The 24,049-nt window shown below is 38.4% G+C and overlaps 3 protein-coding genes and 2 non-coding genes across 5 annotated transcripts; 3 read left to right on the top strand and 2 right to left on the bottom strand.

Moving 5' to 3' along the window:
- The first annotated feature begins 3,579 nt into the window (after positions 1 to 3,579).
- LOC121784520 (mavicyanin-like) lies at positions 3,580 to 4,412 on the top strand. Its single transcript, XM_042182676.1, has 2 exons — positions 3,580 to 3,804; positions 3,891 to 4,412. The coding sequence occupies exons 1-2, from the start codon at positions 3,630 to 3,632 to the stop codon at positions 4,268 to 4,270; spliced, it is 555 nt and encodes a 184-aa protein (XP_042038610.1). The 5' UTR covers positions 3,580 to 3,629; the 3' UTR covers positions 4,271 to 4,412.
- Positions 4,413 to 10,252: 5,840 nt separating this feature from the next.
- On the top strand, positions 10,253 to 10,922 carry LOC121784339 (PLAT domain-containing protein 3-like). The gene is made up of 2 exons (XM_042182495.1): positions 10,253 to 10,336; positions 10,421 to 10,922. The coding sequence occupies exons 1-2, from the start codon at positions 10,253 to 10,255 to the stop codon at positions 10,895 to 10,897; spliced, it is 561 nt and encodes a 186-aa protein (XP_042038429.1). The 3' UTR covers positions 10,898 to 10,922.
- A 4,518-nt stretch (positions 10,923 to 15,440) lies between these two features.
- Positions 15,441 to 19,712, top strand: LOC121785520. The gene is made up of 9 exons (XM_042183975.1): positions 15,441 to 15,500; positions 15,577 to 15,629; positions 15,702 to 15,747; positions 17,116 to 17,155; positions 17,668 to 17,909; positions 18,000 to 18,060; positions 18,310 to 18,392; positions 18,528 to 18,851; positions 19,385 to 19,712. Exons 1-9 carry the CDS (start codon positions 15,477 to 15,479, stop codon positions 19,529 to 19,531), a joined length of 1,020 nt encoding a protein of 339 aa, XP_042039909.1. The 5' UTR covers positions 15,441 to 15,476; the 3' UTR covers positions 19,532 to 19,712.
- Positions 19,713 to 19,864: 152 nt separating this feature from the next.
- TRNAA-AGC lies at positions 19,865 to 19,937 on the bottom strand. Its single transcript has one exon. It is a non-coding gene; the product is annotated as a tRNA-Ala (tRNA).
- A 2,697-nt stretch (positions 19,938 to 22,634) lies between these two features.
- TRNAF-GAA lies at positions 22,635 to 22,707 on the bottom strand. Its single transcript has one exon. It is a non-coding gene; the product is annotated as a tRNA-Phe (tRNA).
- Between the last annotated feature and the right edge of the window lie 1,342 nt (positions 22,708 to 24,049).

A 24,049-nucleotide genomic window follows, 5' to 3' on the forward strand; every position in this document is an offset into this window, starting at 1 on the left:
CAAACTCGGATAAAATTCGTGATATTATTTGTGGAGTTTAAAGTTCGTGGGGAAAACCTAGTAAACATTTTGAAAGTTTCATAATGGTATTAGTAGCCAATATTCCAGCTTAAAATGATTACAGATTGTCCAAACAATGCAAGAAACATTTCTAGAAAAAAAAATAAGAGAGAGAATACGAAATGACTAATTAAGAGCATCCACAGTGGTGCGGATTTCTCGGTGGACTTCCCAGAAACACCTCCCCAAAAATACCTCCTGCCACGTCATAAGGACCTCCCACTGTAGTGCCACGTCATAAGGACATCCCACTGCAAAATGGCGGACATCCCGACGGACATTCACAATTAAAAAAATCACAGATTCACCAAATTAAACAATTTACGGAATTAAAATTTCGACACGAATACGGACGGAGAAAGTGCAATGATAATTTGATTAATTAAAAAAATAAAAAAAAGTACAGTTCAATAAAAAAATATTTAAACAAATTACATTATAAATATCAACGTGCACCCCTCCGCGTCCATAGCTCTTCAATTATATCGTTCTGGAGTCAAATATGAGCTTTTCGTTGGCGCATGTCGGCAAATGCACAGACCCGATCGGCCTCTCCATGGGGTATCCCCATACGTACATTGGCGGTGGCCACGCCGTGGCTTGGACATGCAGCATCAACATCATCATTAGCCCAATCAATCAGTCTAGACCTTCATCTTCGACAATCATGTTGTGCATGCGTACATGACATCAACGATGATGTCAATATACCACAGTCGTGATGGACCCTTCGCTGCCGTCCGTCGAGCCTGGAGCACACCAAATGCCCGCTCCACATCGTTGAGTGCTGCCTCCTGACATCCCACAAAATAGACCTTCTTTTCTTCTGATGGGCATCTGATCGTCTTCACAAAGACGGGCCACATAGGGTATATCCCATCCGCCAAATAGTAGCCCATATTGTGCTGGTTGCCGTTGGCGACGAAACTGACGGCCGAACCAACGCCCATGCACTGCTCGTTGAAAAGGGGCGACGATTGGAGAACGTTGATGTCGTTGTTCGACCTGGCTATTCCAAAATACTCATGTCAAATCCACAGCCGGTAGTCAGCTACCGCTTCAAGGACAATAGTTGGATTCTTGCTTTTGAAGCTGGTAGTGTACACCCATTTTCAGGCGGCGGGACAGTTATTCCACTCCCAATGCATACAATATATGGTGCCCAACATTCCCGGAAACCCATGCTGACTCTGGTGCATATCCATCAGAACCTGGCAGTCTTTGGGGGTAGGCTTCCGAAGATACTCATCCCCGAATATCTCCCTAACGCCCTCACAAAAATACTTCAGGCAATCGCGGGCATTCGTCTTGTCGATGTGGAGGTACTCATCGAACATGTCGGCTGTGCCTCCGTACGCCAGCTGCCTGATTGCGGCAGTGCACTTCTGTACGAACGTGTGACCGGATTTACCAACCGCATCCTCCCTGAACCTGAAATACTCGTATCGACGCTCTAAAGCGCTCACGATACGCATAAATAGCGGACGATGCATCCTAAAACGTCGCCGGAATATGTTATCCCCAAACCGCGGCTCCGAAGCGAATTAGTCCTCATACAACTGATGGTGTGCAGCGATGTGGTCCCGGGGTACTATAGCTCGACGATGGATGGGTAGAGGTACCGCCGGCTGCTGCTGCTGCTGCAAGACCGCTTATATCATGAGATTTATCTCCCTGGACGTAACGGCCCGCACCTCTTCGTTAATTCGCCGGCGTAAGTCATCAGCACCCCCACCACTACCACTACCACCACCACTAGCCATTTTGGATATACTAATAGAAACATAGAGAGAGAGAGGGAGAGAGAAACTCGTTAAAACAAGTGGTGCGAATGAAATGAAGTTCAACGAGCCGTATATATAGAGTTTTTTTAATTAAAAAATCGAGACGTCCGTCGTGGCACCGCAACTAGGGCTGGGTAAAAATACCTAAATACCGAAATACCTCCCTTACCATATTGAAAAAATACCAAAAATACCGGATTTTCGGTATACCGCAATTTTCGGTAAGGTATCATACCTTACCGATTTACTTTGGTACGGTAACGGTATGAATTTTCATATACTGATGTATACCGGGGTATACCGAAAATACGGTATATACCGTAATTTTAGGTATATACCATAATTTTTGGTATATACCGATATCAATATATGCCAAATTATATCAAGTAAATTCATACTTTTACCAAATAAATATTTACATGTAGAAATCAAATATTGTCTCATTATAGTTGTCGGGTAATCATGTAAATATAAAATCAAATAAACTCAATTAGGAAAACTTGATATCGTTGAATCAATTAGTTTCAAACAAATATAAGATTTTAGTTAAATTAGTTCCAAACAAATACCGTTGAACGTTATGTGATTGCGTGGAGTTTAATTGTTGCAGTTTTTTTATTGAATATGTTTGAGTTAGATTAAATTTCATGTTTTCTAAGTATTTTTGAAATTTTATTTTCATTTGTGTTTGTATTTAGAATTATTTACAAAATAATGATATTTTGGTATGTCGTATTATAGTCCGATATACCGTAAAACTCTGATATACCGCAAAAGTACGGTATATCTAATTTAGATATGACATACTGAAAATAAGGTATGGTATCGATATTGAAATTTGTCATACCGAAAATAAGGTATACCGAAGTTCGGTATACCGAAAATTTTGGTAAGGTAAAGGTATGATTTATTCTCATATCGAATTTTCGATAAGGTATACAGTATGATGGTTTCGGTAAAGTATACCGTACCTACCCACCCCTAACCGCAACGGCGGACGTCGTCGAAAAGCCGCGGATCTGCGGTGTCCGCAACCGACGTCCGCGTCCGCCCCTCGCACGCCTAATGGCGGACGTCCTGCGCGGACGTCCGGCACGCCGGTCCGACGTCCGCCGGGACGTCCTCCGTTGCAGATGCTCTAAGACCATCTCCAATTGTACTCCAAAAATTAGTTTTGGGGTAGAAATTTTCTCGTACCATACACTAAACTCAAACTCATTTTTAGTATTTTTTGTGAAACAACTACCAAATATGATGTTACTGAAAAAAATTTGTGAGACAAAAACTCAAAATGGTGTAAATTTTGAATTTAGTGTAAAGGTTGGAATAAAACTATTTTTTTGGACATATATTCAAAAATGAGTTTTGGTTTGGTGTAAATAATTGGAGATGACCTAAGTTTTAGATTTACATTTAAATTTAAATCTAAATCTGCATCAAAATTCTGTTCCAGTTGAACCAACGTTTTCTAATTAATTAGAGTACTTATTATTTTAGTTAAATATTTATTATAATTATATATAAAAGGACCATAATTGAAACGATTTCTGAAATGTTTGACTGAATGAGCGCAAGTGTTGACTGTTTCCAATAAGAAAAACACGTAAGCATAACTGAATCACCCCACTCCCCACACTACTTCCCCACTCCTCATGCGATCTCTCTCTTCCTCCTACGCCTATATATATATATATCATCAATTCACCATCTTCATCACCAAATTCCATTTCTTCATCCTTTCTCATCTCAATTCACCTATATATATATATACACATAACCCAATCAATGGCTTCCAAAGCAGCTACTTTCCTCCTCGCCGCCTCATTCGCTATCACGGCAGCCTCAGCCTTCCAGTTTGAGGTCGCAGACGAAATCGGATGGTCCAAACCCACCGGAAAAGAGCGCGAGACCTACAACGAATGGGCCGCGCAAAATAGGTTCCACATCCGAGACACACTTCGTAAGTTCCCAACACCCAACATAACACATTCACAAACATCTTAATTTCTTTCACATTCACAAACATCTTAACTTTTTTTGCATCAGATTTCCACTATGCGAAAGACTCGGTGCTGGTGGTCACCTCCGCCGATTATCTAACGTGCAATGCAACGAATCCCATCGCTGAATTCGACGACGGAAGCACAGTGTATGAGCTAGACAGGCCGGGCTTCTTTTACTTCATCAGCGGGCAACCCGGCCACTGCAAGTCGGGCCAGAGGCTCATCGTTCGCGTCATGCATCCTTTGCCGCCTGCTGCTTCCCCCGAGCTTGCGCCGGAACTTGCACCTTCCTTGGCACCGACCGGCGAGGGCGATGGGGATTCGAGGTGGCCGGAGTTTAGTTCGACTGCGAAATTGTCTGTTGTTTCCTACTTCGTTGCTGCTTTTGTAGCACTTGTTGTCACGCTCTACCTCTTCGTGTAGGAGTCATTAATTTGGTTTAGTTTATTTTTTTTATATTGAATGCAAAAACAAATTTGAGATTGTTCTTAGGTTATTGATAGATGATGGTAGTGTTGTGTTATTTGATATTATTGCTTATTACGATTTTAGTTTGATTCATTTGAGTAAATAGACCGATGTCTGAGTTTCATTATACTATGTTGGTAAACTTGTTTACATCAAATTTAAGGTCATAGTAGTAATATTTAGTCAGACAATTATTTTCAAATATCAAACTGATGCATTCCATATAAATCTATAGATTATCTCAAACAATAAATTAATTATATACACTTCTCTAGTGATTTATTTTATCAACCTCTACTTTTTTTCAGGCTATATATCAATTGAAACCGAACTATTTCGCATTACAGGGTATGAGTATTTTAAATCTGTGTACAGAAATTAAATTTACTACTCCACTTAATTGCAAAAACCAAGTAAATAACAAATTTTATGTCTCCATGGATGAAGGGAGTGGGAGTTGACGACACTACCAAAGGTATCATATTCATGGTCATTGTGTTGTGAGTGATAGTGAACAAGTTTTTTATAAGTTTTGAAATTTAAGAAAGCTTTGTAAGAGCTAAAATAAGTACCAAGAGTGTGGAATAGGAGAATCAAAGACAAGTACTCCTTATTACCCACGTGAATATGCATTCCACATAAAAATTAAAGGTGAAAATATTTAAGTAGTGTGTTTGTATGTTTTATTTTCACAGAAAACAATCAAAGCATATTCAAAAGATGTATGACAGAAGAATTCGATATGACATACTGGTTGATGGCATAAAATTATGCAAAAAAAATTTAAAATGAAGAATTGCATACTAATCAAAACACGTGGAATATGGGGTCAAATTATCCAAAAAAGATATGCTAGATGAATAATCCATACCACTATCCATTTTAGAACAACAAAGAAAATACTTTGAGTATCTCAAATATATGATCGACTATGGCCTATTCAATTCAAATATTGATGATTATAGGCTTATTGGCTATAGTGATAACAATTAGGCCGGAGAAAATGATGATCGGAAGAGTACAAATAGATATGTATTCTATATGAGAGACACCGCCTTCATTTGGATGTCCAAGAAGCAACCTAATGTCGTATTATCAACTTGTGGAGCTGAATATTTGACTGTCAATGGAGGTTAGTGGCAACAAAACAACCAACACCTATTTATATGGATAACATGTAGGTGATTGCGCTATAAAATATTTGGTGTTGTATAATCAAAGTAAGCACATCAACACTCGTTTCTACTATACCAGAGAATGGATTGCAAAATAGGAGGTTCATATGCAGACACAAGATTCAAGTGTGGAGTACATAAAATCATACTCCATCCGTCCCATAAAAATAAGCTAAATTTTTTTTTCGTTCATCCCATAAAAATAATCTATATTCATTTATGGAACCTTTTATCTTTCTTTTTACTTTATCATTTATGGGTCATACCATCTACTATATTATTTCAACTACTTTTTCTCCTTCTATGTGACTTTACGCATTAAAACGAATGTCATTACCAATTAGTCAATTTCTTTGGGATGGAGGGAGTCCGATATAAGAGAATGCATTTCAAAACAGATGACTCGATTGTGGAGTACGGGAAATCACAAGATCAAGTTGCTAATATTTTCATAAAGCCACTTAAGTACAAAGATTTTATCAAGATGGACACATTTCATAAGAAATCAAGTTTAATTTCGGTGATGCAATAAAAAAACCTTATTTTTTGTAAAATAATTTGCAATAGAAATATCTAGATATTTGTGAAAGAAGATAACAATTATCTCGATACTCATTTGTCTACTAAGAACATTGAGTCTATTTTCACAGGTGTCTTGGGACGGGCTTTTCAGGTGAGGATGGTGAGACAGAGAAGTTACTATATGTATGTAGAACTCTTATTATCCCGGAGGCGGTGCTCTAGCAACAGTTGTTGGTGTACGAGTGGGATTAACTGGGTCGAGTGAGGGTGACTAGCGCTTTTGGTTTTGAAGTTGTGGTTACATTAATGCAAATGAAACAATATTGCATTAACTCATACAATTGCCAATATAGGTGAGCTTCTGATTTTTTTTATACTGGGCATGAAAAGTATAGGTGAGCTTCAGATTTTTTTTATACTGGGCATAAAGGTCACTCACAAAATGTTTTATATACCAAACAGATAGATTTAGAAATTGTTGGATTGTAATTACTTCAACTAATACTTATGTTGTAGCCACTTGGTCAATTTGTGTATCAGTGTATTGGATTTTGAGGCTGATTGATAAGACTCGTTTCATGCATTGGTTTTGGGTGATATTACATGTTTTTTGGGGAGATAATGCACAAATTTCGAGTTTAAGTGCGCATGTTGCTGCTAGGTCAAGTAGATGGTGCAAACTAACCAAACAGATGCAGATTGAGCAAAAGTGGAGTGAAAATGCAAGGAAAAGGGAAAAAAAAAGAGAAATCGAAGACACCCTTATTTTAAGGGTACAAATATCAAATCATGAAGGGCATACCCTATGGATTTGAGCTTGAAACCTCCCTAGCTCTTCTAGCTCTTTCAGTTCATTTTCCAGCCACCTTTAGAGCTCTCCTAGCTCACCATTCCACACACACATCCTTAGATAGAGTTCCTAGTTTAAAATCCACTCCAATTCCAGTTTCAAGCTCTTTGCATCCCATCTCGGAGGGGAAATCCTTAGTTCCAATCGTTCCGTCGTGTTCCACCACTTCGAGGAGCAAAGAAACAATCTCTATTTTATGTTTTAGCTTTTAACTTTCATGTTTTGAGAAGTTTGTGGTGTTTGAACGTCTTAGTTGTTGAAACTTTTGAGTATTTCGCATTTTGTTTTGGATATTGACGTTTAAAGTTTGGATCTGATCTTAAATCTGAAGTTATGGAAGTTTTTGTTGGTGTTTCTGTTGGATCTGGTGGAGTTGAGCTTATTTGTGTTTTGATGGATGTTTTTCGCAATTGGTAGTTAGATATTAAGATGTTGAGCTTTATTTGTACTTTGTTTGATGCTTTTCGCAATTGGTAGTGTTAGGATGTCTTAGATCTAGTTAGTTAAAGTTCGATTTCGTGGATCCATGCAAGTTATTGTTTGATTTCGCAGATTTGGTATGTTCTGTTTTAGATATGTATGATTATGGCTTACTTCTGCTTTTTCGTCATTCCGCTTGGTCAGTTAGTTTAGATCCCGTCGTTCTTAGCTTAAATTTGTCGTTCGCGTCTTGTTTTGAAGCATGTTTTGTTTCTCCGCGTTAATGGTGTTTGATGCTCTGTTTTTAATCTGTTTTTAGTTGATTACATGAAGAAGATGAAGTAGAGGGAGTTAGAAATTTAGATTTGCAAGACTTTTGCTTTTGCTTTTACAGCTTTCTGCCAACTTAGACAGTTTAGGAAATCTGGTCCCCACTTTACTTTTGCACTTTGTCTACCTATTTTAGGAAAGTTTCCAACATTGTCTTGTAGTGGCAGGTGCTCCTAGTTGTTTAATTTCAAATTAAGATGTTTGGTTTGAGTTTAGTCGTTCATGCATGTTTCCGTACTTTTCCCATCTAGTGATCGGTTAGGTAGAGTACCCTATTTAGTCTTCCGAGTCCAGTAGATACTTAACCCACTTAGTTGCGTGGTAGCAGCCAAAACCCCTTCCAAAACTTCCCGAACACATGCTCGACACCTCCATCTCTGTGGGATCGATCCTTACTTCTCTATACTGATCAATAGTATAGTGGGTTAAGGTTTTGATAGCAGCTCTTATAGCGTACCCGACGACACGTATATAGGTTTAGGAAGTCTGCCTGATCAGTTTGGTCCAGTAAATCTGACCCGTTTGCAATTTTACTTGTTTATGCAAAAAATTTCATAGTAGAAATAGAAGAATTCATTTTGTGTGTTAATAGTGGAATTTGTTTGATATTTAGATGATTGAGTATAATTTGTTTAACTTTGATTAGAATTAAAAAGAAGAGAAAAATAATTGAAATAGTGTTGGTTGATAGCGAGTTTCACGTGGTGAAAAGGTTTTCAAGAATAAAAAAGGGACTAATTTTGTGGAACGAACTAAAGTGGCAAAAGAAGACTATTTTATAGTAGGATTTAGTGTATTTATTGAGAAAGGTTTTCAAGAATAGAAAATTGACTAATTTTGTGGAACGAACTAAATGGCAAAAGAAGACTATTTTATAGTAGGATTTAGTGTATTTATTGAGAATTATGTATTACAAATATATGAATACTTATAGTAGAAACATTTGAATTTCTGTATTAGAAATATCTAGATACAAAGTAAAGAAGTGTCCAGAAAAATATACTCCATTATTCTCTAAAATAGATTAGTTTTATCATTTTAGATCATTCCTTAAAATTAAACTAATTTTAAATTAGAAAAAAACAAGTAAGGTAAGTCTCATTCTCAGAGTCTCATTTTGGATCATCTCTTATAAGGAGAGTACCTCATATACCATCAAGCTCTCTCCCAGCGCCAAACTTTATGTCGATCGGTTTACTTTAACTTGTTTCATTTTTAACCCACGGGTCAATCAAATTCTCCCTTTGTACACACTGGCGAACACACGTGAGACGAGGGGAGGGCTTAAGCCCTCGCCCAAAATTTCATTTTCTTAATTTTTCTACTTCTAAAATTTCAAAAAATTTCAAAAATGATCTTCAGTCCTTCCTAATTTATTGCGACTGACTGAATGATCTGAATTTTAAAAGTAAAAAGGGCTGAATTGAATAAAAAGACAAAAAATACAAAGACAAAATGAAGCAAAAATGGCTGTATGTGGTTGAGGAAGACGAAGACTCATTTATTAAAATTTTAAACAATTGTGTATATTGTGAAAAGTAAAAACATTGACAGCATATGGTGGTGTTCATTTATTGGTTCATGTTTTAAACTACATTAATGACTACTTTTTGCTTTTTCTTTATTTTGTATGTGTCACGTATAATTTTGTAGTTGAACTCAAAATTTTAATAAATGATATTTCACGAATAAATCATCATTTGCAAAATATGGAGTATATTTTAATTTTCTTTTAATATAATCTACGTAAATTTAATAATTTTACAAGTATTGAACAATTATAATAGTTGATGCATGTTTGTAATTTGTTTGAATGATATATATTTCCTCCGGTCTGTTAGTGGAGTTTTATAATAACTGTGAGTAAAATAAGTTAACGGAATGTGAGATTCACTTATTGAAAAATGGTAAAGTAAAATGATGTTTAATGGGCACTGGAGAGATTATATATTTACTCATTTTTATCTCTTAAATATAGAGATTTTGGTAGCATCACGGGTTTTAATATCAAACTGAGCTAGTTTTGTTTGACGAACCAAAATAGCTAAATAGATTTTTTTAAGGGCAAAACAAGTAGTATAGTGCGGCCCTTACCAATAAAATTTTCTGCGTCCGCCCCTTTGTACATAAACATTCACGTTTATGTATTTTTTTTTATCTGACATGTGGCGGTGTACTTACCTCCATGAACATCATAGGTGGCAATCACATTTTTAAGAAGTAAAATTGGATTATAGTAATATGACAAGTAAAATTACTTTATCACTATTTCATAAATTTATGATAATAATTTTGTAATTTTATCATATTATTAAGTAAATAATTTATTTCCTTAAACCTTTTTAATTAGTAAATAGTACTCCTATTTCTTATTGATATACTTGGTCTGAATCACAACTTCATGTAGTATAATGATTGAGCTAGTCAAACGCCAAAATTTTGTTATGTTTGTAAGAGTTGAATAAGTAATACACAGATTAAGAAGAATTATTTGTATGATGAACTAGCTATAAATAGAGCACATGCCATATCTATATATCTATTTGAATCATACAATACAATATCTATACACAGTTTTATACAAGTAGTATTGATTAGTCGAGAAGTAAATAGGTATTTTACGATCATCGGTAGAGAAAGATGTCCAGTCACTTCGGGTTGATACACGCCACAGCTTCGCTCGTCGTCGCCCTTTTCGTGATCACCTCATCCGCATCTTCTCCTGTATGTGATTCTTATGTAATTGAGTTTGTTTAATTTTTATGATGATGGTGAACTTTATTTATTTTTATTTTTTTTTTGACTTAGGATTGTGTTTACACTCTATATGTGGAGACGGGTTCAGTGGTGAAAGCAGGGACCAACTCGAAAATCAGCGTCACGCTGAGCGACTCGAGCAAGGCCTCGGTTTGGATCCCGGACCTGAAGGAATGGGGCCTCATGGGCCCAAAACACGACTACTTCGAGAGGGGAAGTGTCGATGTTTTCACGGGCCTCGCGCCATGCATAGGGGCCCCCATTTGCAAGATCAATATCACCTCTGATGGCGCCGGGTCCCACCACGGCTGGCTCTGTAACTCCGTCGAGATCACCTCCACCGGCCACCGCATGGGCTGCAGCCAGTCCATTTTCTACGTGGACCAGTGGCTCTCCAGGGATGCGCCGCCCTACAACTTGTCGGCTGTTGTTAACGGTTGTGGAGATTTTGCGGCGCGGAAAAGTGTTGGCCCATTTGTTTTCGCGAGGCCCATTGGATCTGTTTCTGCTGCTGCTGCTGCAAAGTGAAGTGCGAGAGAGTTTTTTTAGTGTTCTAGTGAGATTAAGTTGATCGACGATAGGCTTTGTTTTTCGTTTTTCAAGTAAATAAAATAGAGTTTGTTTGCTTGCAAAATTTAAGTCAGTCTACTATTTTTTCTAGCTCACATGTAAAAAAACTGAAATAGTCAGGTTTAGTTTGAATAATAATATTATTAACAAACATGATATATGACATGACACTACACTAACCTCCTAACTAATTAGTGTAGCCGATTCGCATTTAAAGCAACTAAATGCTACTCAACATCTAATGGTATTCTGTTTTATTCAATTATTAAATTTATACTCTTCATGATATTGAACCTCGTAATTTAATTCTAGATGGATAGTCATATAATAATTAGTTATAGTCAATTCTCTCCTATTAAATAATCTCACAATTTAGTCTTAGATTATATCTTATTATTATTTTATTTAGTAAACCAAACATCACCTAACTAGTTTCCGTCAAGTTTCTCCCTTTGCATCACCATGTTGTTGGTTCGGCGGCTCACTCCACTCTCGATTCAACCTCACCCAATCGTGACTCGCTACTAAGCTCTTTTACATACCAATGATAGAATGAATTCTCTTACTTTTAGAGCATCCACGATGGGTCGTCCTATAGCTCGCCCTATAGGGCGCCCTATCCTTCGCCACATCACCATTTTATCCTCCACTCCATCCACCTGCAGTGGGACCGCCCTATAGCACACCCTATAGTTTTAACTCATATTTTGTATTTGTTTTTTATTTTTTATGTTTGCAAATATATCAAATAGCAAAATAAATATAAAAACACTACAAATTAAAGGCATATCCTATTGTTATTATTATTATTTTTTTATGTTTGCAAATATGGAAAATCGCTGGAATTCATTCTTGAATTTAGAGAGAAATTGAGATGGGGGATAGAGTGGAGTGAAATGTGTGAAATGAAGTAAAAAAATTGGTGATATATATAGAAGAAAATATAAAAAAAATAAAAAAAACAAAGGAAAATGTGTTGCATCGTCCGCAGAGGATGGATAAGGCGCAGAGGAAGGAGGGCTCATCGTCCGCCCACCTGCAGTGGCAGACGATAGGGCAGAGGATGCATCGGACAGGCTATCCTCCGCCCCATTTTGGATGCTCTATACTTATAATTTTACCACAAATGTGCACTAAGAGCATCCACAGTAGGACGGACATCCCAATAGTCTAGCACTAGGACATCCCAAAAACACCTCCTGCCACATCACTAGGACATCCCACTGCACTACCACATCACTAGGACACCCTGCTGCACAATAATAGCATAGCACTAGGACATCCCAATAGCCTAGCACAATAATAACCAATAAAACAAATTCACAAATACGGAATTAAAAATTCAACACGAATACGGACGGAGAAAGTGCAATAATAATTTCATTAAATAAAAAAAATTAACATAATACAACTAAAAAACGATTCAAAAAAGGTACATGTTAGTATGCCTTGAATCTGTATAGTTTGCCGCTAGCCGAACAGGGGTCTTGCTGTGATATGTTTTTGTTTTAGGCCTTCATTTCCGACGATCATGTTGTGCATGATAATACATGCGTTAGCCGGTCGCTCGTCCGTGGTTCAAATGAAATAAAGTACAACGAGTCATATATATAGAGTTTTTGAAAAAAATATCAAAAAATGCTCTCTTCCGTCGCCTGACCACAATAGCGGACGAGCGGACGGACGACGCCTCCCCACCACTGACGACCTCTCATCCGTCGTGCTTGTCCGTCACCCGCTCGCCGGTTCTAATAGTGGACATCCGCAACGGACGAGCCGCTAGCCGATCGCTCGTCCGCCGGGACATCCGCTATTGTGGATGCTCTAAAGTTATAGTATAGCTATGAGAGTATCCGCAATGGCGAACTTCCGCGCGGAATTCCCACGGACGTCCCGGAATTCCGTCGCGGACGTCCGCCATTAGGCGTACCGGGCGCGGATACTGAATTGGGTTGAGGACGTCGCAGGTCCGCGGAATTTAGCGGAATTCCGTCCTGACGTCCGCTATTGCGTGGACTGTCACGGAATTCCGCACGGACGTCCCGTATTGTGCATTAAATGTTTTTTTTTATTTTCCATAAATACATCCCGTTGAACTTCATTTCATTCGCACCACTTGTTTTAACGAGTATCTCTCTAAATACCATTCTTTTGAATCATCAATGGAGTACCACGATAGCGATTCTTCTAATTATTCTAAATGAAGTAAGTTTTATTTTAAAAATAATGTATTTGTTTTAGTAATTATGTAATTTTTTTTAATGAACTATGTTATTTTTTAAATAAAGTGGTTGCATTTTCTCCGTATTTGCGTCGAAACTTTAATCCCGTAAATTGTTTACTTCCGGAAATTGTTTAATTTGTAAATTTGTGGTTTTTTTTAATGTGGGAATTCCGTCGGGGAAGTCTGCCACCGTGTAGTGGGAATTCCGTATGACGTGGCAGAGCAGTGGGAAGTCCTTATGACGTGGCAGGAGGTGTTTTTAGGCCATCCACAATAGGAATAGCCCAGCAATAGCCCAGCCATAGCCTAGCCACTGCCACATCATCAGCACTAAAAATCCTCCTGCCACATCATCAAAACAAGCAAATAGCCCTGCAATAGCCCAGCCATAGCCTAGCCACATAATATCCACATCATTATTAACAAATATATACAAAATGAAATAATTAACAATCACACAATATACAAAATTTAATTTACGAGACATATACGGGAAACATTAATAATACTATTAAAATTTTAAAAAGTACAATAATTTAAAAAAAGTACAATACAAAAAAAATTTACAATAATAAAAAAAAGTACAATAATTCACTCCTCATCGCCGTCGTCGTCTCCTCCGTCGCTGTCGCCACCATCGCCTCCGCTTCCGTCGCCGCCTCTACTCCCGGCGGCTTCCCTCCGTGCCGCCTCCAAATCCTCCTGCATGCTCAGGAGCAATGTTTGAAGCAAACTCTTCTCCACGGGGTCCACCGCCGCCCGCCATTCGGCCTTCGTCTTGACCATCTGAGCGCGCGTTTGTTGACGCGCGAAGAATTTGAGATCCGCTGTGGATTGGCCAAGGGGGGATGCCGACTGGACCTCCTGTGAACCCCGCGGCGACCCCCCTCGCCTCCCGTTGAGCCCGGCTGTGCCCAATCGGGTGAGTACGGCGAGCAAACGAACGAGAGGTCGGGACCTCCTGTGCCGTCTCAGGGAGGTCGTGGGAACCACCGCTACTGCCGCTGAAATCACCGGAATAGTTCAACCGTTGCTTCTTCGGCCAGCCGGAGTCGACAACTACTCGGAACTTCTCGGAATCGTTCAGCACAAGATAGCAGTTCCAGTAGGTGAATTCCTTGTACACCCCCTTCAGGGGGAAGGCTTTCTCCGCTGTCCTCCTGCAGTCGTCCTCCGTTTGCCCACTGCTCATCATGCGGAGGGCGTTGGTATACAAGCCCGAAAATCGGGAGACCGCAACCCTGATTCGGTCCCACTCCTTCCGGCAATCCTCCCCATTGCGTGGCCTCCCCTCCGGGCAAAACCTCTGGTAGGTTGCTGCTATCTTGCCCCACAAGTTGACGATCCTCTGGTTGTTGGAAACGAGAGGATCGTCGCAAACACTCACCCACGCCTTGGACAGCGCGACGTTCTCCGCGTCCGTCTACCTCCTCCGTACCGAGTTGTCGTCCTCACCCGGCTGCGAGGACTCGCCGACCCTTTTCCCCTTGCCTTTCTTCTTTGGGGCGCCCCGACCCCGCCCTGCGCCCCCCGTTTGAACGGGAGCATCCGAAACACCGGAAAGATCTATCCCCAAGTCATCGAAGGAGAAAGTGTCAAACTGGGCCGGAGGCGCAGCCTCTGTTGGCGTCGATGTGTGCGACGAACCAGTCGAAAAATCAAAACTGGGGCGATAGACGTCCCCCGGCGTCCCCTGCGTCGCGGGCGTCCCCTGCGTCGCCGGTACCCCCCCGGGCATCATCTGCATCCCGGGTGCCCACCCCGGCATCTGGACACTGGGTGCCCACCCCAACATCATCTGCTGCCACGGGTACATGCTGTAGTATGGGTGCATCTGACTCCATCCACCTCCCACGGGGATCGGGGGAGTTTGAGATCCGCTACTCCCTGAAGTAGGCTCGTTGTTGAGATCCATTTACCGTTATTGATCTTGTACAGAAATTTAGATAGAGAGAGTACTCGTTAATACAAGTGATGCGAATGAAAATGACAGGCAAGTCGCGTATATATAGTGTTTCGGAAAAAAAAAAATTAAAAATTCGCGCTAGGCGGTGCGCTAGGCGATCCGGACGCTGCAATAGCTCCTAGCGGATCGCCTAGCGAACCGCCTAGCGCCGCGGAACCGCCGAGCGCTAGGCGGTTTTTTTTTCGCGAAATCCGCTAGGCAGCTGCAATAGATCGCCTAGCGCCGGCACTCGGCTAAGCGGTGCGCTAGGCGCTATTGTGGATGCTCTTAATGCTATCTTCTTCCTTTGGTTGCTTTTACCGAATTCGAAACCCCCAATTTCAACGACCACTCTCAAGGTGCCAATTATGGATCCAGACCGTCCAAAAAGGGTATGCGCTTCATTTTCATACGCATTCTTAATTAAGTAGTATTATTATATGATTTTTTTTGTTTGTGATTTCTCAGCTTCATAAATATGTTCCAAAGCCTCAAACTCGGAAACCCGTTTCAACTGCAATGTACTCTCAACGGCTTGTATTTCCATTTTCTATGTATAATTCTCAAGATTGATGTTGGAATGAACTTTGCAGTGGCGATGATGGCGGAACGCAGCGATTCCCTGCCCACGGAGTTTCCGTAATTCTCTCTCTTATTTACTTATTTTCGCTCTCCAATTTTGTCTGCCGGTTAAGGAAAGATAAATTATCAGAATCAATGATTTCGTTTTGAACTTGAGATATTTTAGGAACACAGCTGTGGTCTTGTTGTAATTTCCCTACTCACATAATCACATGAGCTTGCTTCTCATTGACATTGTAATTGAAGGTTTTGAATGATTTATTTATTGCAAGATTTAAGAGGATCATATGTATGGAGTAATTCTCTACCGCTCTACCCGATAAACTTGTGGGAAAAAAATTTACATTATAAGTTACTTATAAAAGTGCTTTAGTAATTGCTACAGAGAGAATATTTAATTTAGATGAAGAATTAAATTGAGATTGACAGCAAAATGTTAAGAAATTCAGTGGTGTAGGATCAGACTGCTTTTCGTGTTTATTTAATCTTTGACTGAATGGTTTCTGGTTAGAAAAAGGATCTGTTTTCTTGATTTAGTTTTATGTGCATGATGCACCCTCAAACCTACTACAACAGGGACTAGTTACATTCATGTTAAATCTCTTAAAATAGATGAAAATTGGTTTAGATATGGTTGTGTACAATATATAGGCTTATCGAGGTCTGAGCAAAATAATTAATCTAAGAAAATATTATAGAATATCTAATTGAATGCAGATCTTGTTTTCAAGTTCATAAGTGACAGTTTACTACTCTATTTGTTCTATGATTAAATGTTCCACTTTGACCAACCTAAGATTTTAAGGAATGTAAAGGAAAGTGAGTGAAAAAGTTAGTGGAATATGAGTTCCTCTTTTATGTACTCCGTTTTAGTTTTATACTAATAAATTGTGTGTGAAATGAGTTAGTGGGGTGTGGGGTTTATTACTTCATTAATCAAAAATAGTAAAAGTAAAATGTGAAATTTAATGGTGGATATTCCAAAATGGCAATATGACTATATGAGACATCTAATAATGGACAGAGTAGTGTTTTTCTCTGTTGTTCTTTCCTGTTTTGCTCTTTTCAGTTTTGTAGGAGTGTGATTAGCCTATTTGTATCCCTTGGAGTTTTGATTTTTTTTATTCCTTCATATAGAAAAGATACAACAAAGGTTCCCAATACGATAGAACCATTTTTTTTGCTATTCAATGTTATATGGCTTCCTCCTTAATCATATCATATTGTTGAAATATGTTTTCTTCCAGTGATATTTTTATCTTTTGGTTTAAGTAGATATGTTGCAGTGCTTAAACTTTTTGCAGCCCTTTGCATTGCTATAACATGGGAAAGATTGTAGTCCTAGCTTATCAATGTATTTCTGAGGTAATTATTGCTTGATAGATGATTCTGACTGCATCAATTTTCCAATTTTCCAATTTGTAGGGGCATCTAGCAAAGCCGGGAGCAAAAGTGGAGAAGAAATGTAATCTCTTTTCTGATATCGCGTTAGCTTGCAGTTGATATAATTTTTAGTTGTTTAATATGGGTGCCAATTTGTAAATTTATTTAATGACAAATATTAGCTGGTGCTATTGGGTTGATGGCCTTTGCCTTTGTAAATGAGAAACGTAATTACTCCCTCCGTCCCAACTGAGTTGAGCCGTATTCCTTTTTGGGATGTTCCAACTAAGTTGAGTCATTTCCTTTTTTGACAAAAAATAAAACATCCCATCATTGTTACTTTATTCCATCACCTACTTTACTGTCTTTTTATTTTTCCTACTTTATTCCTCTCTCCTACTTTTTAACACAATTTCTTAATCTCTGTATCCAAAAGTTTTGACTCAATTTATTTGGGACTGAGGGAGTATTTGTTTTGTACAGGATAGAGAAACATAAACCTATTAGTATATCAATTTTTATCAGGTTTCAGACAGTATTATGGTATGTTTGTTATGTCTCATTATGAAACTATGTTTGAATTTGAAACCACAGCTCCAGTGCAAGTTGCCTTTTCACACTCAGTTAAATCAAGTACCATAACGGGCTCAAGCAGACAAAGGCAAAGGGCTGATGATGGAAGTTCTTCCTCCTACTCAGAAGCATCTACAACCGGTGAAATGCAAGATCATTTTACTTCTACTTCCTCTGCAAGAACACAAGGAGTCACTGACAATATTGTTGATGAAACTGGTGGTGCTACTGTGAAGAAGAAAAAAGAATATCGAGCCCCTTGGGTAAAGACAATTTGCTCACTCCTATCCCTTTTCCAAACTATATGGAGAAAAATACTGAGGTTGAGCTTATGTCTTTAACTTTGTCCGCAGGATTATAATAGTTTGTATCCTACTGAACTACCTCTTATGAAACCTCATTCTGGAAACCCAGGTATCTCTCTGATGTATGACAGTGAAGAGCTTTTTAGTACCCATTTTATTGAGGAACAGTGTGGGGCTGGTCCCACACTCCCACTAATGAAATGCTTTTGTGAAGGAAAAATACAATAAATACAATCAGATTAGGATAGCTAAAATGACTTGCTTGTTCAACCTTATAGCCTGTCTTCTGAGTTTTGGAAATTAAAATATACCGTGTGGCATTTATAATAGTAATTCTTTTCTGTTTCGCTTCCTCCAGAAATTCTTGATAAAGCTGAATTCGAGGAAGCTAAGGAGTATGATGAAAAATCTCTAAATTCTGCTTCAATTCTTGGCTTGCTGGTCAGTATTATATTTGATTTAATATTGAACATGTTTGTTTGTGTGTCTCCTTGTAAATGTAATTATAGATATCATCCTCATCTTTTGATATTAGATTTCTGATTTTCGGTCCATTTTGCTGCTTTTTATTCACAGGAAAAAGACGATACACCTAGGATGCTTGTTTTCAAGTTTCCTCCCAATCTTCCTGTAGGCAGAGCACCAGGATATGCCAACAGGAGAGAAACAGATGATAACTTGAGCGCAGTAGAAAAATCAGTGAGAATCGGGAAAGGAAAGGAGAAAGTAATGGTTGGCAGTGTTGCAAAAGGGAAAGAAATAGCTGGAAGCTTCATAATGAGTGGTTCCCCACGTAAAAAAGACACCAGTTTGGAGGAGTTTCCTGAGGGATACATGGGCAAGATGTTGGTCTACAAAAGTGGTGCTGTTAAGTTCAAGTTAGGAGGTATCATGTATAATGTGAGTCATTTTTACCCTGCTTCATGCTTTTGTACTTTCCTAATCCTGTTTCTGTTGACACATCATTTCTGTTGGAATTCATGCTTACTAATTTTCTGCCCTCTCTTGGAAACTGTATTGCGTGCTAGCCATTATCTGCTGGACAAACTGTATAGATTAACTGAAGGACATGGTTTCAGGAAACCCTTATAGACTGCATTTTATCTTTAATTCATTTAAAGCTAATTACCAATAGAAATAGCATTTTAGCCATAACAAGTAAGCTTCAGTTTTCCTATTTATATTAGGCTCAAAGTTATGAAGTATTTTCTCCATTTTTATCATAACAGCAACTTCTGCATTGCCCTCCAATGTTATCATAACAGTCACGAATTGTGACTGTAGGTTTAGCTGAATGAACTTGATCTTAGCCAATGTAGACTCAAGTGGTCAGGATGACATGTTTTCAGGGCTGTGTTATAGTTGCACCGTAATCTATTTGTATCTTTTCAAAATTGAGCCTATCATCTGCAACATTATGGCATGGCTTGCAGGTTTCATCTGGTACTGCCTGCACTTTCCATCAAAATGTTATGGCGGTCAACATAAAGGATAAACGGTGCTGTAATTTGGGAGGACCAGACATGACAGCTGTTGTGACTCCCAACATCGACTCCCTGTTAAGTAGCCAGATGGATTGATTTGGGTTAGCAGTGTCGTAGTACTTAGCAACTATATGCAGATCCAAGTAGCTAACTTGCGTTCGTGATGCATGACCAAGACATATAGCTTCACGGGCGTGTAGATTTGATTGTACAAATGTGTAGCATGGCACAGATATATTGTTGCATCATTTTGAAGGAGTTATCACTATTCTGCAAAGTTCTCATCTCTCGAGTCTCAACCATCTCGTGAGTAGGTTCAGGTGAGTGTGTTTAAGCTGAAAAACAAAAAAAATAGTACAATGAAAACTAAATCCAGATTTGATGATAAGTTGAAAACAGTAGAGATGGGGCAAATAAACAAGAACAAAATGGAGGTGCGGGGAATCGAACCCCGGACCTTTCGCATGCTAAGCGAGCGCTCTACCATGTGAGCTACACCCCCGCAAACATAATCTTCTTTGTATGATGTTTTCTCATATCAAATTTTTGTGATGAATAATAAATAATGCATGGGAAATGAGCTTGAAAAGAAGGGTTAGTTTCCAGGTTTGATATGCACAAAAAGGGGAGACTTGTCTTGGATACTCCAAGAACCCTTGTTGATTCTTTCGCGAAGAAACCGGATGCTCTTTCGTTGATTGTTGTTTATTAAGTTACTTAAGGTTGCTTCTGCTGGGTTAAATTTAAATATGTCGTATTTGATCCAAGTTTCACACACATTCACAAAAGTCTTAGTAAATTTGGAACATCAAAAATAATAGTACTATTTGTTGGGAGATTTTGTTACAATAAAGTGTTTTAATTGATACCAAAACCTCAAATATTATAAAACATATAATAAATCTTAGTTCAAATAAGGCCCTTCTTGATATGATAGATGTAGAATTGCTTGAACGTAGGAATAGAATGTAAATAGGAATGGAATGACAAATTCTTTTATATTTCCTTTGAACTTTCATTCCATTCTGCCTACATTCCATTATACTATTAAATATAAGTATGCTTAGTTTTCCGCCTTGGCTACCAACTTTGACGCACCTAAGTCGTTTTAATATTTAATTATATGTTATTGAAACATCATGGTTTTGCGAAGACATTGGTTTCGAATAGAGAACACATATTTTCAATTGTTATCTGGAAGAATTTGTTGAGACTCAGTGGTACTAAACTGCACTTCACAATAACTTATCATCCCCAATCGGACGGCTAGACCGAGGTTTGAAAAGAAGTGAGTGCAAAAAAAGAAGCGACTCGGCTATGAGGGAATGAAGGGAATACTAAGTTTTCAGTATATAGCGGTATACTTCCTCTATCCTACAAAAATATGTGTATTTTCCACGTCTGTCCGTCCCATAAAAATATGAGCAATTTTATTTATGGAAAGTTGTCATCAACTCATTACTCATATGGAGTATATCAATTTATTTACAATTTATACCACCATGGCCCACCATTACAACTCATTAAACAATTACTACCTACCTCTGTACTTTAAAAATAACAACTATTTCCATTTTAGTCTGTATCTTAAAAATAGAAACTTTCAAACTTTCTATTTTAGGAAATCTTCAAACCCCTATATATCAATTTATTTACTACTTATATCACTACAATAAAGTGGACCCACATTAATTTCATTACCTTTTCTCTTCCTCTCTCTTAGTTTACCAATTTTTCTATTTATCTCTCTTACTTTAACAATTTTTTTTCTTCTCTATTACTTTACCAATTTTGCATTAAAACTCGTGTCGTTTCAAAGGTTTTTATTTTTGAAATACAGAGGTAGTATAATAATGTGGATCCCAATAACACTACTTTAACTACTCTTCACCTCCTATTTCTTACTTTACCAATTGTACAATAACTCTAAGAATTCTCGTGTCATTTCAATGCATTTATTTTTATGCAACAGAGGGAGTTTAAAAATTCATATTTTTATCATATCAAAAAATTGCACTAATGTATTTTACTTTAGTGAAATACCCAAAAATTCAGTATTTTTGTATTATTTTTCAGTATGATAAACGCATAAAGTAGGCCTGAGTAAATATACCGAAATATCGCAATACCGCACTTACCGTACCGAAATTATACCGAAAAATACTGAATTTGAGGTACGGTATGATACCTTACCGATAGACTTTGGTAAGGTAAAGGTATAGATTTTTGTATACCGTGCATTCGGTATATAACGAAAATGAGGTATATACCGACTATGTGGTATCATACCGTTATTAATTTATACCAAACATATGATATATATAAAAAAATGAGGTATTTACCGATTATATGTATTTATATATTTCAATTATATATTAATATAAATAATACTTAAAATTAACAATAATTTAAAAAATAGAAATTAGAAACACTAAATCTCATATTGAGATGATTACAAAAAGGGAAATCATTGCGATATGCAGTTTAAAAATAATTTCCACAGAGAAACCTCCTCTAACTCCTAAAAAGAATCGGTGCCCATATTGGGATCATTGCAAAAAAGTAAGAACGAAAATGGGTGATGCCAGTTTAAAACTAATTGCGATATGCAACTACTGCACAATTATAATATCATGTAGCTATGACAGTACAAGTGGATTGTGAAATCATTTATTGAAACGATGCAAATCAAGTCCACTGTGTGGATTTGATGGTTGAAGTTTTGTTGATTTGAATCTTATGAACAAGATTTGATTGTGATGGAGTTTTAATGTTTTGGACATTATTTAAATAAGTGAAATTTTATTTTATATATTTGGTTATAAAATAAGATTTTTTTGGTATGAACCACGGGTATAATGATATGTCATACCTTATTTCGGTATACCTTGAAAGTACGGCATACCGCATAAACGGTATGGTAACGGTATCGGAAATTGGCATTCTCGGTGCGGTATACCGTACCGCACCACCCCTAGCAGTAAGTCTATCTTCCAGTTGGATGGTCTACATCCACCACTCTATATAAACTAAAGTGAAACGAAAAGAGAATATTTTTGTGCATACTTGACCCGAAATAAGTCAAAAAAGGGAATAGGATGAGCTCATATGTATACAAAAAGCTCTCGAAACAAACCGAAATAGGCTAATTACTGAAATTATCAATAATCTCAAGAAAAATAGATTAAAAATAGAAAAATGCGGTGAACGTGGATCGAACACGTGACCTTCAGATCTTCAGTCTGACGCTCTCCCAACTGAGCTATCCCCGCACATATTAATTTTGGCAGAACTGATACTACATTTTTGTAATACTACTAGTTTTAATTTTGAAAAGTTTCATATTTATCTTTGGGAGCACTGTAAGATGAAGACGAGGAGTTACATGCATGCTTGAATGTATATAACACTAGTGATGGTTGGGCGAATTTTTGATGGTAGTAAATGCAGGTAATGAATATAGATCACGACACAAGGAATTACGTGGTTCGATTTACTGAAGTAAATCTACGTCCACGGGAAGAAAGGAGGGCAAGATTGTATTGCTTGATCTGGTTTACAGCTTACAAATACAGACTTGCTATATGTTATTTTATGTCTAGAGCCCCCCCTCTATCTGATCTAAGTTCTATTTATACATTGAACTAAGATCGTGGCTTGCATCACCACTAACTAGGTCGTGGCTTGCATCACCACTAACTAGGTAGTGGATGTCGTGGAGGTCATGAGATCCTGCATGGGTCCACTATCTCTTTGTTTGGTCCGCTATCCTGCATGAGATCCTGCATGAGTTGACACCACTAAATAGATCGTGTAGTGGAGGTCGTGGAGGTTCTGCATGAGTCCACTATCTCCCAGTTCGGTCGAATACTGAGACCGAACTTTTGAACTATTGCCGAGCAGCTTTTGCCGATCTGAGAGTAGAGCTTGATTGGTCGGCTTTTACCGAGCTGTAGGCTGGGGCCGAACTCTTTGGTAATGCCGAACTGATACTCTTCCTTGGGGACCGAACTGCTGAACTATTGCCGAGCAGCTTTTGCCAATCTGAGAGTAGAGCTTGATTGGTCAGCTTTTACCGAGCTGTAGGCTGGGGCCGAACTCTTTGGTAATGCCGAACTGATACTCTTCCTTGGGCTTTGGGCTGATGGGCCGTCACTGCTATTGGGCTTGTTTAGTACGTACCCCATCACTACCCCCCCCGAAAAGCGAAGTGAATCACTTCGGCGAAGCGAGTCACTTCGGCATTCTGGATAAAGGTACGGGGAAGGCTGACGTCAGGGGACGTGCCTTGCGCGTGACTGCATTAAATGCGACAGTAAAATCCGGCCGTTGAATCCTGAAAAGGTGGGATTCGAAACGGTGCGATGATTTTGAAATCTTCTCCGAATCTGATAAATACGTCCTTTCTTCATCAGTTGAACACTTTTGCTATTGCTTCTTCTGCAATCTCTCTCTTTTGCGTAAAAATTTCCTTCCGCCTTCGAGAATTTCTTCAGAATTTCTTCAGACTTTCAAAGAGTAAGAACCATGTCTTCTTCTTCTTCTTCTGAGTCAGGTAGCGGTAGGAAAGGGGATAAGGGGTCTTCTAGCCGGAAAGAATCCGGGGAGAAGACC

Source organism: Salvia splendens, chromosome 21, assembly GCF_004379255.2.
Source record: "Salvia splendens isolate huo1 chromosome 21, SspV2, whole genome shotgun sequence".
NCBI lineage: Eukaryota > Viridiplantae > Streptophyta > Magnoliopsida > Lamiales > Lamiaceae > Salvia > Salvia splendens.

What these genes read in the sequence shown, in the direction of transcription:
- LOC121784339 (XM_042182495.1), top strand. Translation starts at nt 10,253, where the DNA reads ATGTCCAGTCACTTCGGGTTGATACACGCCACAGCTTCGCTCGTCGTC. An exon ending in CCTCATCCGCATCTTCTCCT is followed by an intron (nt 10,337 to 10,420) that starts GTATGTGATTCT and finishes TTTTTGACTTAG; the next exon opens with GATTGTGTTTACACTCTATA.
- LOC121784520 (XM_042182676.1), top strand. Translation starts at nt 3,630, where the DNA reads ATGGCTTCCAAAGCAGCTACTTTCCTCCTCGCCGCCTCATTCGCTATC. An exon ending in CCACATCCGAGACACACTTC is followed by an intron (nt 3,805 to 3,890) that starts GTAAGTTCCCAA and finishes TTTTTGCATCAG; the next exon opens with ATTTCCACTATGCGAAAGAC.
- LOC121785520 (XM_042183975.1), top strand. Translation starts at nt 15,477, where the DNA reads ATGGATCCAGACCGTCCAAAAAGG. An exon ending in AGCAAAAGTGGAGAAGAAAT is followed by an intron (nt 17,156 to 17,667) that starts GTAATCTCTTTT and finishes TTGAAACCACAG; the next exon opens with CTCCAGTGCAAGTTGCCTTT. An exon ending in AAGAATATCGAGCCCCTTGG is followed by an intron (nt 17,910 to 17,999) that starts GTAAAGACAATT and finishes CTTTGTCCGCAG; the next exon opens with GATTATAATAGTTTGTATCC.